This window comes from Muscardinus avellanarius (assembly GCF_963383645.1).
Source record: "Muscardinus avellanarius genome assembly, chromosome: 1".
Classification (NCBI taxonomy): Eukaryota; Metazoa; Chordata; class Mammalia; order Rodentia; family Gliridae; genus Muscardinus; species Muscardinus avellanarius.
In genome coordinates, this window is record NC_137786.1 from 118,830,807 (window position 1) to 118,849,672 (window position 18,866).

The 18,866-nt window shown below is 44.0% G+C and overlaps 1 protein-coding gene across 1 annotated transcript in view; it reads right to left on the bottom strand.

Moving 5' to 3' along the window:
- Window positions 1-466: 466 nt before the first annotated feature.
- Window positions 467-18,866, bottom strand: part of CRTAM (cytotoxic and regulatory T cell molecule) — a gene marked incomplete at its 3' end in the record, with an annotated part of 32,453 nt that continues 14,053 nt past the window's right edge. The window contains exons 5-10 of the mRNA XM_080715608.1: window positions 16,957-17,118; window positions 12,589-12,762; window positions 8,917-9,000; window positions 7,365-7,511; window positions 4,720-4,806; window positions 467-597 (exon numbers count right to left, since the gene is read on the bottom strand). Of these exons, the coding sequence (XP_080571734.1) occupies window positions 467-597; window positions 4,720-4,806; window positions 7,365-7,511; window positions 8,917-9,000; window positions 12,589-12,762; window positions 16,957-17,118 (785 nt within the window). The remainder of the gene's footprint in view (window positions 598-4,719; window positions 4,807-7,364; window positions 7,512-8,916; window positions 9,001-12,588; window positions 12,763-16,956; window positions 17,119-18,866) is intronic.

Below are 18,866 nucleotides of genomic sequence, written 5' to 3' on the forward strand. Positions count from 1 at the left end.
GGAGGATCACGCAGGTTTGAAGCCAGCCGCGCTGGCTTCAGAGACCCTGTTTCCAAAAATAAAGTAGGTCTGGGAGTGTAGCCTGGAGTTTGTAAAAGGGCTTCCAGGAACCCCAGTCCCACCAAAAAAAAAAAAAAAAAATGTTTAAAGTAGTTCACTAGAGCTCAGTATCAAAAACTGCGTATCTCTTGGGGGCAAGAAATGAGCCGGTCACATTGACCCCGCTGCAGAGGCTCAGAGACATGTTCCTGCTCTGAAGTAGTGTCAGGCATAATAGGGCCTTCCTTTCGTTCCATTATAAACCAGGAGCTTCCTGTCCGTGGCTGCTCCTCGCTGCTGTCCTAGCTCAGGAGACATCGTCCTGTCTTCTACCGTAAGGACATATTTTCATGTCATGGTAATTACGCTTGTTCCCACAGGCTGCTCCTGGACGACGCGGCTAGCTGGCACTCTCCTCTGGCAGGGGCTACACGATGCTCTCGGGGATAAGGCTGTGCTTTCCTTCTAATTTCGAACGCTGCGCCTTTTCCTTCCTCTTTGTCTTTGCTTCTGAGTACAACCGTGTGATGTAGTTCACACATTGCTTCGAGTGAGAAGCTGAGAGAAAAGCATGCTAAAGATGAGCATTTCTTTCCAACAACATTGCGCTCAATAGATGAAACACATTGATTGAACATCATGGTTTTAGGTCCACATGCTACTGGCTTATAAAATCGAACCCAAATTCCCTCATGCCTCTAACTGGCCTGAATGCATTCTTATACCTCGGTTTAAGAAAGTCTTGCTGCATCAACAACACAGTAATAAATCTGGAATAAAACATGTAGACATTTCTGCTAAAAAGTCACATGTATTGCTGAAAGCAACCTAACTGCCTTCAGCAAAATTGCATACTAACAATAAGAAGGCTTGTGGGGAAAAGAGGGCTGGGAGCTGACTCCTCAAAACCCACACAACTGTACACAGGGCGGAGACAGGCCACACCCCTAGTCCTTTTATTTTTATTTTAGGACAGGGTCTCACTAAATTGCTGAGATTGACCTCGAACCTGTGATCCTCCTGTCTCAACCTCCCAGGTACTGGGATTACAGGTGTACACCACCACTGCACCTGAACTGCGAGGGCAATGAGCTGAGATGCTAAAGGTCACAATTCTACTCCCTCGGTTTTAATTTTGTGACCACAGTTCCCCTGCAGGTGATGTTGGTTGGATATACTCCATTTTCTTGGATCCTAGCACAGGGCAACGCTCGGATGGGATGTTTGTTAAATTGGCAATGAATTAATGACTGTGAGTTACAATTCTACTCCTGTGCTTCCTCTGAAAAGTAGCACCAGAAGCAACCCAGCTCATTCTTTGAGCTGCTGCCCCTGAAGCCCTGTGGCCCAGCACTCCACCTGGAGCGTGAGCGCTCTGGTTCGGCAGAGTCAACTCTCCTCATCTGTCTTTCTGTGAGTGTATCCATTCTTTCTTTTTGTTTCACACTCCAGTAGGTCAAAAAAAGGCAGAGATATTGTAAAAGACCAGCTTTCCACACCTCAACCCATCAGCTTCCCACAGAAACCTCAACCAAACCCAATGCCTTAAGCAACATAGCTCTCTGCATGCCCTGCAGCTCCTGGAGGGTAGAATAAATTAATTTGCATGGAGGACATAAATAGACAGGAATCTATAAAATTCTTAACTTAAAAAAAAATAGACCTTGCCAGCCTTATGGATCTTCATCAAGAATTCTCAGCTGGGTATGGTGGCTCACGCCTATAATCCCAGTACTTGGAAGGCTGAGACAGAAGGATTACAGTTTTGAGGCCAGTCTCAGCAACATAGACTGTATGTATGTATGTATGTATTTAATTTGCGGTACTGAGGATGAAACCCAGGGCATTCTGCCTCCGAGCTACAACCCCAGCCCTATTTTTAAATTCTTTTTCATTTGAAACCGGGTCTCACTGAGTTGCAAAGGGCCTCACTAAGTAGTTCAGGCTATTCTTGAACTGCGATCTTATGGTCTCAGCCTCCTAAATGCTGGGATTACAAGTGTGTGCCACCACGCCCGGCTAAGACTATATTTTAAAATACAAAATAACCGGATCAAATGGTGGATCTATTCCCAGTTTTCTAAGGAATCTCCATACTGATCTCCATAGTGGCTGAACTACTTTGCACTCCCACCAACAGTGTAAAAGAGTTCCTCTTTCCCCACATCCTCGCCAGCAATTGTTGTTTGAGTTCTTTATGTTTGCCACTTTATGTTTGTAGTTTTGATTTGCATCTTCCTGGTGGCCAGTGATGTAGAACATCTTTTCATGTATCTCTTGGCCCTTTGTATCTCTTCTTTTGTGAAATGTCTATTCATTTCAGTTGCCCATTTCTTGATTGGGTTGTTTGTTTTGTCTTTTGAGTTCTTTGTATATTCTGGATATTAGCCCCCTATCAGAGTGGTGGCTGGTAAAGATCTTTTTCCATTCTGTAGGCTTCCTCTTTAGGTTCTTGATGGTTTCCTTTGATGAGAAGAAACTTTTTAGTTTGAAGAGATCCCACTTATTAATTCTTGCTTTAATTTCCTGCGCTTTGGAAGTCTTATTGAGAAAGTTACTCCCTGTGCCTATCTGTTGGAGTGTAGATCCTATGCCTTTCTCTAATAACTTCACAGTCTCTGGTCTAATTTCTAAGTCTTTGATCCATCTCGAGTTGATTCCTGTGCATAAAACTGGGAATAGATCCACCATTTGATCCGGCTATACCGCTCCTGGGTATCTTTCCAAAGGGGTTGAAATCAGAGACTTACGTTAACATATGCATACCCATGTTCATAGCAGCACAGTTCGTAATAGCCAAAATATGGAACCAACCTAGATCTCCAACAATAGATGAATGGACTGCAAAATTATGGGAGATACACACAATGGAATTCTATTCAGCTATAAAGAAAAATAAAATAATAGCATTTGCAAGAAGATGGAAGGAACTGGAGAACATTATGTTAAGTGAGATGAGTCAAGCACAGAAAGAGAAGGGACATATGTTTTCTCTAATATGCCCAAGCTAGGGAGTAGTGGTAATACCAGAGGGACTCCAGATGATGGAGGGGAAATCTCAGCAAAGCTTGAGTGGAAGGATAGGAGAGGAAGAAAGCTGAGGTTGTTCAGTGGAGGAGCTACATACGAATATGTGTAATAGCATAAATACAACATGGTTGACCTGGACACTTTCTATTGGAGGTGGGAGGGAAGTGGAGAGGGAAGGGCATGAAGTACAATGTAAATGTACACCACTCTCAATATGTTCCACTTATAAAAAATAAAAATTAATAAAAAAATACAAAATAAAATAAGGCTCAGGGTAGGTCAGAAGCAGAAGGCTCCTGGGTTCAATTCCCAGTAATACAAAACAGAAGAAAAAAAAGAATTTTCTTTCTTCTTTCTTTCTAAATTATTTTCATATTCTTATTTTGCTTGAGGAATTATAATGACACCACCTCAAAGACCTGAAACATTTCTGCTTGAATAAATTAAAAGCTCATATTCATTAATTCAATACCAATTTAACATTCTCTGTGAGCATTGCCCTGTGCTAGGATCCAAGAAAATGGGGTATATCCAACCACACGTCACCTGCAGGGGAATTGTGGTCACAAAATTAAAACACCTGTTTATAGTATTGAGTGGGAAGTGTTCATCGATAAAGGCATGTTAGCACACTCTGGGGCTGGGAGGTGGGGGCAGGAGCTGGCAAGGTCACTGAATGACAGCCGGGAGTCAGGGTTGGCTTCCCAAAGTAGAATGCTTTCTGACTGTGTGTGTGTGTGTGTGTGTGTGTGTGTGTGTGTGTGTGTGTGTGTGTTACTGAGGCTTGAAACCCAGGGGCATTCTACCTCTGAGCTACTCTCAGCCCTTTTTATTTTTTCATTTTTAAACAAAGCCTCATTATGTTGCTGAGTCTCACTAAGTGGCTGAGGCTGGCTTCAAACTTGCAATCCTCCTCTCTCAGCCTCCCAGGTACTGGGCTTACAGGCATGCACCATTCCTTCCAGCTCTTCTGATTGTTTTTTAAAGAAGAACTTCCTTAACTACAACTACTACTACTTCCTCCTCCTCCTCCTCCTTCTCCTCCTCCTCCTCCTCCTCCTCCTCCTCCTCCTCCTCCTCCTCCTCCTCTTCTTCTTCTTCCTCCTCCTCCTCCTCCTCCTCCTCTTCTTCCTCCTCCTCCTCCTCCTCCTCCTCCTCTTCTTCTTCCTCCTCCTCCTCCTCCTCCTCCTCTTCTTCTTCCTCCTCCTCCTCCTCCTCCTCCTCCTCCTCCTCCTCCTCCTCCTCCTCCTCCTCCTCCTCCTCTTCTTCTTCTTCTTCTTCTTCTTCTTCTTCTTCTTCTTCTTCTCTTCTTCATGTGTGTATGTGCGTGCGTGGTACTAGGAATGGAACCCAGGGACAGTCCACCTCCAAGCTACACCCCAGCCTTATTTTTTTTTAATTCTTTATTTTGAAACAGGGCCTCACTAAGTAGCTGAGGCTGGGCATGAACCGTGATCCTCCTGTCTCAGCCTCCCAAGTACTGGGATTACAAGTGTGCACCACCACACCCAAATCCTTAACTTCTTAAGATGACTTAGGAAACTGCCTTTCTAGCTCTCAGGCAAGCTTTGACACTTTTGACTCTTCTCCTTCAAGGCACCTGATGACTGAATCGCATCTTTCACATCTCAAGTCACACCAATGACTTACTTTGTCCGTCTTTCTCCTGGGAAGAGGTATCTTCATTATTTGATCTCGATCGGTAACTTCCCAGAGTGTGTTCTAAAATTTCATTTTCTGCAAGAAGAAGAAAACTACGTCACTATTTTCTGGAGCCATACATCATTTATATGTAGAAATGTGCACTTGAGGGGGATAACGCCTCGATAACTGTGCGGGGCTGACTTATCGTGCCCCTCCTGTACCTTATTCATTCAATACAGCTTTTCAGTCTTTAGTAGGATCCTAAAGGAACTTTGCAAGGCACTAAGAGAGTTGCAGAAGTCAAATGACAACAGATAGAAGCAAATACTGCCCTTTGAGAAGGAACAGTTGCTATAGTCCTGAAAGGGTGAGGGGATGAATCATTGAGGAGAGATTTGGAAGCGCTGCTGTGGTATTTGCCTAGCGTGCAGGCAGGTACGACTGCGGAGTCAGATTCTGTCTCTAGTTTTACTTATCACAAACATCTAAGTTCATCTGACTCTCTAGAGACAGATATTAAACTGGAAAAAGGGAAGCTTTGAAGAAAGTCAGAGCCATTAGAAGTTGCATTGTTTTGCTTTGGGACATAGCCTGTCCTTGGTGGTGTTTGTCCAGATGTGGCTAGATCAGCTCTACCCACAGAACTACACCGTGAGCCACACGTAGTTTAACGTGTTTTGGTAGCCACATGCAAGAAGTAAAACGAAAGCCTAGGGAGGCGGCGCACATCTGTAATCTCAGGATTTGAGAGGCTAAGGCAGGAAGATCACAGGCTCAAGGCCAGCCTCAGTAACTTAGCAAAGATCCTCAGCAATTTAGGCTCTGTTTCAAAATAAAATTAAAAGGGCTGAGGGAAACGGGCTTGGTGGCACACGCTTATAATTCCAGCATTAGGGAGGCGGAGATCAGAGAAGCGCGGTTCACGGACAGCGTCAGCTACTTAGCGAGGCCCTTTGCAACTCAGTGAGACCCTGCTTCAAAAATAAAAAGGACTAGCCAGCCGGGCGTGGTGGCGCACGCTTGTAATCCCCACGCTTGGGAGGCCGAGACAGGAGGATCGTGCTGGTTCGGAGTCAGACTTGCTGGCTTAAGAGACCCTGTTTCAAAAAAAAAAAAAAAAAAGGTCTGGGAGTGTAGCCCGGAGATGGAAGGGCTTCCAGGAACCCCAGAACCGCCTAAATAAATAAATAAATAAATAATAAAAATAAAAGGGACTAGGCTGGGCGTGGTGGCGCACGCTTGTAATCCCCGCATTTGGGAGGCAGAGACAGGAGGATCGCGCAGGTTCGAAGCCAGCCTTACTGGCTTAGGAGACCCTGTTTCCAAATAAAATATGAAATAGGTCTGGGAGTGTAGCCCGGAGGTAGAAGGGTTCCATCCCCAGTACCACCAAAATAAGTAAACAATTAATTAATTAAAATTAAAATTAAAAAATAAAAAGGACTAAAAAGTAGGGCTGGGGGTGTAGCTCAGAGGTACAATGGCCCTGGGTTCCATCCCAGTACTATTAAAAAAAAAATGGCTGGGGGTGTAGCTTAGAGGTAGAACATTCCTGGATTCAATCCCCAGTACCAAAAAAACTTAAAAAAGAAGAAAAAGGCTGCGGTGAAATTAGTTCAATAGTGTAGTTTGTTCTACTAGAGCATCCAGTATAGTATTATTGGCATTTATTCCTGTTTGGTACACGTGTTGTCTCCTCCAAATTAGGTGTGCTTTATCCCTCCAGCGCGGCGTTGCAGGAGCTCGCCACACCTGCTCCTGCTGTGTGGACGGCACAAGGCAGACACATGAACAGAGAGCAAGTTTACTAGTGACACGTTTGGGAAATGAATTGTTAGATAATTACTGTGAATACTTCCTAAGGTCCACTCTAGCTCCGACGTGTGCTCAGTCTTTGTGTTGTAATAGACATCTTCTATACTGGTGGAATAATACTGTTTTGTTTCTAACAACAACTTTTATTTTTATTAAAGTGTATAAAGAAAAACTACTCATATTATGGGTTAGTGAGACTCGAGTGCATCCTTGAAAAGGAGGAAGGGGACCGAAGCCATCTGCTACATTCAGCCTTTATCCACAACTAGAATATAAAGTCCTCTGGAGCAGGGACCTGTGCTGTGTTGCTGACAGACATGTCCCTAGAGCCTGAACAGTGTCTGTACACAGTAGGTGCTCAATGCATGCTTTCACTTATTTATTTTCTTTCTTGGTACTGGGGATTGAACCCAGGCATTCTACCTCTGAGCTACACCCACTCCACCCCCCATTTTTTTCTTTTGAAACAAGATCTTGTTAAGTTGCCAAACTGGCCTCAAACCTGCGATCCTCCTGCCTCAGCCTCTGAAGGGCGGGGGTTACAGGTAGAGCTTAGTGAGTGCTTACTGAATGAACAGATATATTAGCTCTCCCTTTGCTAATAGAAGCCTCTATAATTTAGCACCAATTCCCAGAGCCACTCCGATGGATGTCTGCTGATCACACATTCATTGATCATGGCCCCCAGAAATCCATTAAGCCACATTCACTGGACAACAAAGAATTGCTCGTTTGAGTGGCATTGGTCAACTAGCGCGGGCAAGGCCGATGGGAAAGCTTCCACGGGCAGAGTCGTCCTCTGGCCCGGGGTGGCTTCGGCGTCTCTGCTCACTCACCCCTCTTCCACGCCACGTGTGCCTTCCGCAGCTTCAGTAGGAAGAGCTGGACGATGACGAGGAGGATGAAGATGAGGAAGGACGCCAAGGTCAGCAGGAGGATGCCGCTCTTCTTCCTCGCCAGTCCTCCGGAATGAGAGTTGGCTTCTGCAAGGAACATGGCGGGCTTTAGGCAGAATGAGGGGTTTCTTCAGTTGCAGAGGGGTATACAATACTGCGGCACTTGTACAATGGGATGGGGGCCAAGATGAAGGGAAGGAGCGGACCTCGCTCCTGATGGGAGAGTGCTCACATCGCCCGCCCTCTGCACAGACAGAGCAGTGCTGGAGGACGAGTTTCAAATGCTTTAAAAGAGTGACAACGAAATAGTGATTTTTGAGTTGCTACTACGTAGTGAGGCCCTTTGCAACTCAGGGAGACCCTGTTTCAAAATAAAGGAAAAAACAAATAGGGCTGAGGATGTAGCTTGGAGGTAGAATGCTCCTGGGTTCCATCCCCAGTACGGCAAAAAAAAAAAAAAGGGGGGGGGAGAAATAGTGATTTAAAGCATGCAAAAAATACCGACTTAAATTATAGCCAGGGAATTCAAATTGGCTGCAAGGAATGCCCTTTGTGTGTGTGTGTGTGGTACTGGGGTTCCTGGAAGCCCTTCTACCTCCAGGCTACACTCCCAGACCTATTTATATATATATATTTTTTTTATTTGGAAACAGGGTCTCCTAAGCCAGCCTGCATGGCTGGCTTCGAACCTGCGCGATCCTCCTGTCTCTGCCTCCCAAGCGCGGGGATTACAAGCGTGCGCCACCACGCCCGGGTGAAATGTGTATCTTGAAGGGGCTTTCTAGAGGCAGGGCTGCGGGGGGTGGGGCTCACTTTATGGAAATGTGGAGCTCACACTGTCTTAGACTTCTGGAAGCCACAAAGGTTTTTCAGAAGTCAGGTCTGCAGTGTGTAAAGGGGTGCTTTGACAATAGGTGCTAGACGCTGAAGTTATTATACCTCGTGCAGGAGGTGATGAGGGCTCAATTTGGGGGCTTAGATGTGGGTGGGGGTCCTACCCACAGAGGAGTAAAGGATGAAACGAGGCTTGGGGCTCTGTGGTGCTTTGGAAGGTTGATTCTGTGGGCATAGGGGCGGCTTGATTTTTAGCAATGTCGAATTGTGGAGGTAACAGAAAACCTAGCTAGAAATAATTTAGAAAATGGAGCAGAACTGGGATTGGCGCTTAGAAGAATGTTCTGTCCACAGGCAATGGGCGCAGTCTCGGCACTGGGATAACTCTTTAGGAACTAGGAACAAAAGACGAAGCAGAACGTTCGGGGTCTATCCACACCTAAGAAGTCAGCAGAGAAGGATGAATGAATCCAGAGAACATGTGGTTGGCAAAAAGAGGCCCGGGCAAAGCGGGTCAGGAAGCAACTCAGTAGAGAAGGGACAAGAGTGCGAAGTAAAGAAGGGCAGAGAGGCCGAGAAAACGACCCCTGGAGGGGCCGCGGGGCTTATCGACTAGCGGCCACCCGCCCGTGGTCACCGAGGCGCGGGGTGACCTCACCGGCGGCCGGGGCGAGGCGTGGCGTGGCGGGCTCTTTCTCCTCCTCCTCAGCCTCTGCGGCTCCAGAACTGTCCACGATGGAGACTGAGGTGAAAGAAAGGAAGACATCGCGGTATGCGGCTTGAGCACCGTGCGGAGGCTTCATGGTGATGGTGACGTGTGGGCCGAGACACCTGTGAGAGGCCTCGGGGCTCAGGGCTCGGCTCAGCACGGCCGAGGCCATCACTGCAGAGCGGCCTCCTCACCAATGGCCGTCTCCCTGCTCTCTCCGACCCTCGGCCGCAGCAGGAAAGTCCACAGCAGCTGGGCTGGTGGCACAGACCCGTAAGCCCAGTATTTAGGAGGCTGAACCAGGAGCATCGGTTCCAAGGCTAGGTCGGCAACTTAACGAAACCCTCAGCAACTTAGATCCTGTTTTTTAATTAAAAAAATAAAATAAAATAGAGCTGGGGGTGTAGCCCAGAGGTGAAAAACCTCCTGAGTTCAATCCCTAGTACTACCAAAAGAAAAAAAAAAAAAAGCCTTTATTATTAGCCGGGCGTGGTGGCGCACGCTTGTAATCCCTGCGCTTGGGAGGCTGAGACAGGAGGATCGCGCAGGTTCGAAGCCAGCCTCAGCTGGTTTAAGAGACCCTGTTTCCAAATAAAATATAAAATAGGTACGGGAGTGTGGCCCAGAGGCAGAAAGCCCCTGGGTTCCATCCCCAGTATCACACACACAAAAAGCCTTTATTAGATGTGGCCCCAAACATGAGCTATTCATTATAAAAGCCTAGTCTATGGCATTCTGTTATAAAAGCATAAAATGTACTAAGACTATATCTACATATAAAACCATATATACTCTTTCCAAAGCAGTTTTGAAAATGAAGTCAAGTGGCTTGTACTTAAAAGAATAAATTAATATTTTATTATTGATTTAAAATATTTTTATTTTCTCTTTTTAGTTCACATAATTATTGCACACACATAATTATAAGGTATGTAACTGAATAAGGGTAATTAACATTTCTATCCCATCATTTCTTTTGTTTGAAACCTTTTAGTTTTTTTCCTTTTGGTATTGGAGACTGAACTCAGGGTTGTTCTATGTCTGAGCTACACTCCTAACCCTTTTTATTTTTCATTTTCGAAACAGGGTCTCACTAAGTGGCTGAGGGTCTCGCTAAGTTGCTGAGGCTGGCCTTGAAGCTGAGATCCTCCTGTCTCAGCCTCCTGTCTCGGTACTGGGATTATAGGTGTGCAATAGCACACCCAGCCTCTCTTCTAGTTTTTCATAAAATATGTAATAGGTCAATACAAACTCTAGTTAGCCTACTGTCTTATAGAATTCTAGAATTTATTTCTCTTATCTACGTGTTTGGGTGCCTGTTATCCAGCCTCCCTTTGGCCTCCTTGCCTCCTGCTCTCTAGACTCCGGTAATTGCTGTCCTGCTTGCTTTTACTTTTAGATCGACTTTATTAGCTGCTACATGTGAGAGAGATCCTGCAGCATGTCTTTTTGTGTCTAGTTTAATTCATTTTGAACTATTGATTTCTTGTAAAAATGGCAAAACTCCTTTTTTCTGTATTTTTATTTAAAAAGTTTTTTTTTTTTTTTTTGGCACTGGGGATTGAACCCAGGGTGCTCTGCCTCAGCTAAGTCCCCAGCCATTATTTATTATGTTTTACCGTAAGACAGGTCTCACTAAGTTGCTGTGGCTGGCCTCAAACTTGCCATTCTCCTGCCTCAGCCTCCTTCGTGCCTGGCTGCCTTTCTTTTTTGTAGGTAAACTTTGTGGCAGGCCCTGAGCTGAGCACTTGGTATATATTATTTCTCACTGCAGTTCTGAGGAAACCAGGTTCTGAGAAGTTAGCTCGTTACAAATAAGTGTCAGAGCCAACATCGAAGCCGAGTCTTTTCCCCAAGGCCAAAGCCTCAACTCTGAGGCTTCACTTCATACTGTCCTCCTGATCAGGGCTCTTAGGGGGGAGGCCCTTAGGATGCATCGAGATAACCACTGAACACACTGCGGTGTTCACTGCCTCCCGAGCTTGCAGGTAGAAACCCACAGTCAGAAACACGTAAGATAAGGCGTTGTGTATTGAAATAGTCTCCATGTCATGCAAGCTCTGGGAGGATTCTCCTTTAGAAATAGAATGCACGATGATGTAAACAAATAATAGAAATAAGAGATGGCTTTTTGGTGCTTGTTACCCCAATTCCTTTTTTCTCCCCTTCAAAATCTTTGTAGCCCATTACACAGCGCCACCATGTGGAACCTTATGGGAACGACACATCTCATTCTTCGAGCTTGGGTGTTATTGGCATTAATAAAAGTCACAGAAAATTGGAAGCTGAAAGGAATTTTAGAAACCATATTTCTCAAACCTTATGTTGTGTAGGGTTTATCAGAGGAGAAAATTGAGTTTTTTAGTGGTGCTTCAAGGCAATCTAGAGACAACTAGATTCTAAACACGTTTAAAAATATTGGATTATGAAAGCAAATGCCGTGGCCATTCCACTTCATAATATTTTCAATTTCCATTGCCCTTGAGAAGCCGTACAGCATGTGTTGTATTTATCACTGTTTAACCCTCCAAACATTTCTTTTTAAATATTATTCAGGACACACGCTTTAAAAATGCAATTTGGTACTCAGAACTCTGAGCATGCTAATGATCTGAAAACACTTATCTCACCAGATGAGGTTATTACACAGCCCCCACAAGAAACAGAGGATGTGGAGGAATCTGCGCCTTCCTCACTGTCTCGCTCAAAACACCAAACAAATTTATTCACAGCGTTCACCGGGCAACTGCTATGCCAGATACTATGATGGGTAAAACACAGAGTTAAAAGAAATATAAAATCATTTTCCCCAAGTTAACCATCTAATGGAGTCACTGTCTAAACACTTGGAATCGTAAACACAGGCTTTCTGAATTTTTCTATCCTAGGCCGGGCGTGGTGGCACACACTTGTAATCCCAGCTGGGAGGCTGAGACAGGAGGATCGCGGTTCGCGGCCAGCCTCAGCTACTTAGTGAGGCCCTCTGCAACTCAGTGAGACCCTGTTTCAAAATAAAGAATAAAAAATAGGACAGAGGGTGTAGCTCGAGGTCGAATGTCTCTGGGTTCCATCCCCAGCACTGCAATAAATAAATAAATGAATGAATTCTTTGATCCTGTCATTGAAAGTGGCCTGAGCGCTTCACAGCGAAGCGTCCTGTGCCTGCTACATAAATGAGGCTGTTCCCCACGGCAGACCCCCTCCTGCTTCTGCGCTCCGTGGTGGTGCCAAGCCTTTGCCTCTGTCTGCTCTGTTCTAGACAGGGAAATAAATGAATCCAACCTTGCCCTTCACCACAGAGGAAATTCAAGCTCACAATTGTGTGTACACGTGTTTGTATGGTGTGTGTGTGTGTGTGTGTGTGTGTGTGTGTGTGTGTACATACGTATCTCAAGCAAAACAGCACTGAAGAGACACGGTGTTCAGCCACTCAAGCCCATCCCACCAGGTCTGTCCTCTTGCTGTGGCCCCATTCCAGGACACCACGAAGCTGGATCCAGCTGGACCGGGTGCTGGACGATCATATTAAAATTAAACTAGAAAATATCCTTAAAACTAGAAAAGTGGCCTTCCCAAGCAGATTTTTTTTTTTGCTTAAGTTTCAGTAATTTCCACACTTACCAGTACTGGTGGGCTGCTGAGGAAGGTCTTGAGAGGAGAGAGAGCTTTTCTCCGGAGCATCTGAAGTTGTCTCTGGCTCAGCAACTAGGAAAGGGGAGAGACAAAATTCTGCAACCAAGGAGAGCAACTTTACCCACATCATGCTCAGTAAAATGGGATGCATTTGGCCGCTAACTGCTTGTGGAGGTTGTGCAGAAACCTCAGAACAGTGAGCTCTGCAGCCTCACTCTGGCTTTGGAGTCTGCACCCCGCTGATTGTCCATCTGCTGACCTGCCCAGTGTGCAAGTGCAGAACTCTGGGCTGCTACAAAATGGTGCATTGGACAGGGTAGGCAAGGAGTATTTGCTGTCTCTGTCTGGATGTCTGTATCTATCTATCTATCTATCTATCTATCATCTATCTATCATCTATCCATCTATCATCTGTCTATCATATATCATCTATCTATCCATCTATCTATCCATCTATCATCTATTGTCTATTATCCATCTATGTATCTAACATCTATCATCTCTCTGTTTATCATCTATCATCTATCATATATTTATCATCTATCATCTATCATCTATCTATCTATCTATCTATCTATCTATCTATCTATCTATCATCTACCTACCTATCTATCTCTCCATCTCTCCGTCTGCCTACCTATCTCCCCACTTACACCGCTTATCATTTGGATGGCTCTAGAGTCGGTCTAAGGCTGGGTTGAAGTCCGTGATGCTGTATGCTGGCTCCTGAGGGAGCTGGACAAGATGCCTGATCTAGCTAACATGCAGTTTTGTTCTGTGCACTAAAGATACCAACAGCATTTATCTGTGCAAGATTTTCCATGAGCACTAACAAGTTCATTCAAGAACATGGTTAGTACAGCGCGTATTGAGCAGAGTGCCTACTAAATGTGACTGTATAATATTAAAAAATGCTTAGGAGTCTGGCTTGTTGGCGCATACCTGGAATCCCAGTACTTGGGAGGCTGAGGTAGGAGGACTGCAGGTTCAAGGCCAACTGCAGCAACTTAGTGAGGCTCTATTTCAGAATAAAAAATATAAAGAGCCAGGGATCAGCTGGGCTTGGTGGTGCACGCTTGCAATCCCAGCATTCGGGAAGCTGAGACAGGAGGATCATGGTTCATGGCCAGCCTCAGCTACTTTGTGAGGCCCTTTGCAACTCAGGAGGTAGAGTGTCTCTGGGTTCCATCCCCAATGCCACCAAAAAAAAAAAAAAGAGCTGGGGATCTAGGTCAGAGGTAGAACCTCCCTGGGTTCAATCACCAGTTGCAAAAATAAATAAATACATACGTACATACACGCATACATACATACATACATACATACATACATACATACATAAGCAAGCTTAGGAATATTTCCAGAGGTCCAGTTTAGGGTTAGTTTCATCAGTTAAGGAGTTCCCATCTGGAATCATAAGACAACTATGCTTGTCAACTCACAAAGAAGTACCAGGTGGGTAATGTCTTTATGAACTTTGTGAGCATTTCTGTTTATTTAACCAAATAATTTTTCTGTGGTTTTAAAAATGTATCTTATTAAACATATATACATGTTTTACAAAGTATAAAAACTCTTGGATTATGTGTAAGACTTCTGGGGAGAGAAATTACTGAGACAATGTTAGAGAAATAGTAATATAGTCATCTCCCCTTATCCACCAAGGATGTTCCCAGACCACCAGTGGGTGCCTGGAACTGTGGGCCGTGCCCAACCCTGTACACGCTGTTTCTCCTATGCATACCTAGGATAAAGTATAACAACCATAATAGGAGACTAATGACAGTAATAATAAACAGAACAATTATAACAGTACATTGTAATGAAAGTTATGTGAATATGGTCTTTGGTTCTCTCTTTTTTAAATATCTTATTTACCCTTCTTTTTCCTCTCTCTGTCTCTGTCTCTCTGTCTCTCTCTCTCTCTCTCTCATATGTTGTGATACTGGGGATTAAACCCAGGGGCATTTTACCTCCAAGCTACTCCCAGCTTTTTTTAATTTAAATTTAAATTTTTATTTTTATTTTGAGTCAGAGTCTCATTAAGTTGAGGAGGATGACCTTGAACCTGCGATCCTCTTGTCTCAGCCTCCTGAGTACTGGGATTATAGGGGTGTGCCACTGTGCCCAGCTTGCATTCACCTGCTTGCTGAACCACAGGTGACTGGCACTATGGCTAGCAGAACTGAAGATGAAGGACACTGCTTTATAGATTATAAGGCTAAAATATGTACAGAGATCACAAAAAGTGCTCAAGAAATTGAAGAAAAGCAGTTGATAACAGAAAGAGGGAAAACTGGGAAGCTACTTAAATAGAAATACCAGAAGGAAATTAGAAGAAGGAAATAATATGGGGACATACTGGAGACATAAAGAATAAAATTTATCAGTAATGATGAGCGTCTTCTACCATGGTGTTTACCACGTGAATCCAGATAATTATGTTTATGTATAAAACAACATATTTATATATAACTTGAATATATTCAAATTAATTATACACATTTAAACTAGAGTTTGCATGCTATTTGATTTATCCTCTCAATTAAGCATCCAGGGTTGTATTTAGATGGAATGTCGTTTGACTCCATGAATACTAGCTGCATTAATATTTGTCTCCCTTGTTTGGACAGAATATTACAGATCTCTGCCATCCAATGTGGAATGGGTCTCCCTACGTTAGCCCACAATGGCCTTGAATCTGAGATCCTCCTACCTTAGCCTCTCGAGTCCTGGGATTAACTAACCGGTGAACAAACAATTTGTCATATCTGTATGTCAACCTAGAGCTCACAGAAAGAGGAAGGTGATGGATATGTGGGACCCCAGCAATGACCCTGGCTGTCTTCTTTGATCACTGGTTGGAAGTCTGGCAGCGGGTGCCAGATAGTCAATAGTTAGATCACAAATAAAAGGCATTTTACTCCATTATTAGAAATTTTCTAAACATGATTTTGAGTCATATAGAACTATAGTATAAAAAAGGAAAAATTTTATAGCTGGCTTGAACCATTGCTGAAAAGGAAAAACACACCCTCCCCCTCTCCAATTGTTGATTCCCTTATTTAAGAATTGGAATCCTTAAATAAGAATGCTTTTGTACAGCCGGTGTCACCCCACAGGCCCTGTGCTCCAGTTCCACTGGAGGAGGAGTGGGTGGGAGTGAGTCCTAATGGGTGGGAACAGAGCACAGGACTGCAGTACAGCCCATCTCTGGGCGTTGGGAGCTCTCCTCTCCTGCAGCTTCCTTGATGACCTGCTTCTGGTTTGGAGCACGTGGGACAGCCAGAGGAGGCCTGTCAACCACAGCGAAGCTCTCCCAAGCAGCCTGGCCCTTCATGCCTTTCATTGTCAATGTTCCATTTGATAAAGAGGCTTTTCAATAAATGCACAGCATCTGACATTTTCCTCTTTCATTCCTTTGAGCCATTCCTTAGACCCAGGAATCTCTCTCAGGAAGAAGTACCTTGCAAAACAGGCTCAGATTCTACTAGTTACAGATCTGTGATTCATCCAAATTCTTAGAGGGTACTCCTTGGCTAGAGGAGTTGTTTACAGTTCATATATTATTCTTATTTATTGTTTGTTATTAGGGATTGAATCCAGGGGCATTCTACTTCCGAGCTATACCTCCAGTCTTAATTTTCTTTTGAAACAAGGTCTTGCTGAGGCTGTTCTCAAACCTTCAATCTTGTCTCAACTTCTCAAATACTGAGATTACAGGCATGCACCACCATGTCTGGCTATTTACAGTTCTTAAATTATTTCTTGGGCTTTTGGGGGATCTTCAAAACTGTCATAAAAAATAAATCTGAAGGGCAATCATGTCTTAATGAAACTGTGTGAGTGTTTCATAAGAACATAAAATGATTTTGACAGGTTTAGATTTATTTCAGCTAATACATATCCTTTTGGGTCAAGAACAATGATGGGGATGATCCAAAAACATGGCTGAGATAAAGCTGTTTAGAGTCAAGTTATGCTGTCTCTCATTATCAAAATGAAAGCATGATACCATTTGCAAAAGGTGCTCTGTTAAGCCTTACGCCCCACTGAGGTTTTCCCAAATATTGGGACATTTGCAATTCTGTTCTTAGGTGGAAAACTTCACTTTGCAGGCACGTGCTATTAAGGGGAGCTTTGCTGGGGCTGTAGCGCAGTGATAGAGTGCTGTCTTGGTATGCAGGAGGTCCTGGGTTTAATCTTTAGTAATGGAGGGGAAAAAAAAGTTAGGAGGAGAGCTTTGTTGGCAGTAATCTCACTCTGAAGGACTTTAACAGCTCCATTCTATTTTGTTTGATAGTGCAATATTAAGGTAAATTAAAAATGATTGAAGACAATCATAGTCGTTCTTACCCAAGTCTTCAAACCGGAAGAGTGTGACCAGTTCTCTCCCTTGGAGACCCTCATGTCGAATAATGCAGTGCGCTGTTGAGTCTGTGCCGTAGGCATGCACCGTGAGCATGCTGGTGGAGTTGCATTTCTTCCCATCAGTTTCGAACGCATGGTGGGTTTCACCTACATAACAACGTAAGAGATTAAAAGGTTCTGCAGATTTAACACCGCTAGATGAGTCTGGTTCTATGAGAGACCAATGGCTTGGTTTCATGGCCAACATGTTCTAACCTCAGCCAGCTTGCATGTGTAGGCTCTGGTCATAAAGACAAGCAGGTGACCCGAGAATAGATAGATGTCTACAAACCCTTCAAGAATTCAAAGTTTACAGTGATTTCACAAGAAGGACAGCTTGATGCTATTATGAAACTCAGAGACTCTGGAGCTTATGCAGGTGGTGTGAATAAGGAAATCCTGATGATGTAGAATTGGCACTGGACTGGGGATCAGATGTGGGTTTTACGGCTTTGCTCTCTAAAATTTCATTTGGGCCCAGTCCTCTCATCTTTGCGGGGTTCCTTGCTGTTCTTAAAGATGTATGGTTATTTAGCCGTGGAAACCAATGTCTGCTGAAACCTAAGTAAACTCTAAGTAGCTTTCAAACACCACAATGAATTAGTTATCCTGTTTCAATGGAAGGTCCAAAGTTTAGGTTCTTTGTTCTCATAATACACACACACACACACACACACACACACACATATTGGTGGTACTGGGGGTGGAACCCAGGGGCTTTCTACCTCCAGGCTATGCTCCCAGACCTATTTTATATTTTATTTGGAAACAGGGTCTCGCAAAGTTGCTGAGAACCTCACTAAGTAGCTGAGGCTGGCTTCGAACCTGTGCGATCCTCCTGTCTCAGCCTCCCAAGTGCTGAGATTACAAACCACGCCCAGCTGTTCTCATAATATTTTTAATCTGTCTTTGTGGGTATGACCCAGCATGACGTATACATGGAGAATGTGGCCTTGGATGCCCATGGGCTTGGCTTAGGATTTTTCAACTTTACCATGGTGTGAAAGGTTCCTCATACCCCGATTCTGGTTTTTGTTTTCAGTACAGTATTCAATGAATCATACAAGATATTCAACATTCTGTTATAAAATAGGCTTTGTATTAGATGTCAGCTTTTTTTCAACTGTAGGCTAACGTGAGTGTTCAAAGCACACTGAAGGTAAACTAGGCTATTTTGATATTTGGTTGGTTACGTGTGTCAAATGCATTGTTTGGTAAAAGCTAGAGATTTATTGTTATTTTGTGATTAGTAAATCATCAAACTAGTTAGGACACTGCTCCACACTATATACAGTACAAAAGTCTTTCAACAAGACCGAGGCATAAAACAGAAAGAGCAGAGACATGTGAATAGCACCCTCAACAACCTCCTCTGGTCATGCCTCCACCGTGACCTCTGGGGAAAGTGCGTGGACTGGTGGGCAGCCTGGCCCTTGGCCTTTTCTAATAGCAGGGAATCCACAGAAGTAAGGAAATTCATTTTGTATTTCCCTTGACTTTATTGGTCTGAACTCACTTTCGGTTACATTAACATTGTAATCTCCTGTAACGGTACATGAGAATTTAATGACCTAAGACAATACTGAACCAGAGTTGGCCAAATATAATATTGACCCTGAAGTTATGTTTTAATTGGTCCTAAAGGAATGTGCCATCCCAGCAGTGTGAGAGTTAGGCAAATAGAACTTCTTTGGGGAAGAAGAAAAAGGCTTTAGGACAGCAAAATGCACTCTACATTGTTGAAATGGCTTTGTTTCTCAGTCTGGATAGTACTTCATGACTACACTATATACATAGAAATCTTAACAGGATTTCTCTTGGTTGCCAGTATTATTTAGTTTAGGCCGGTCCAATTC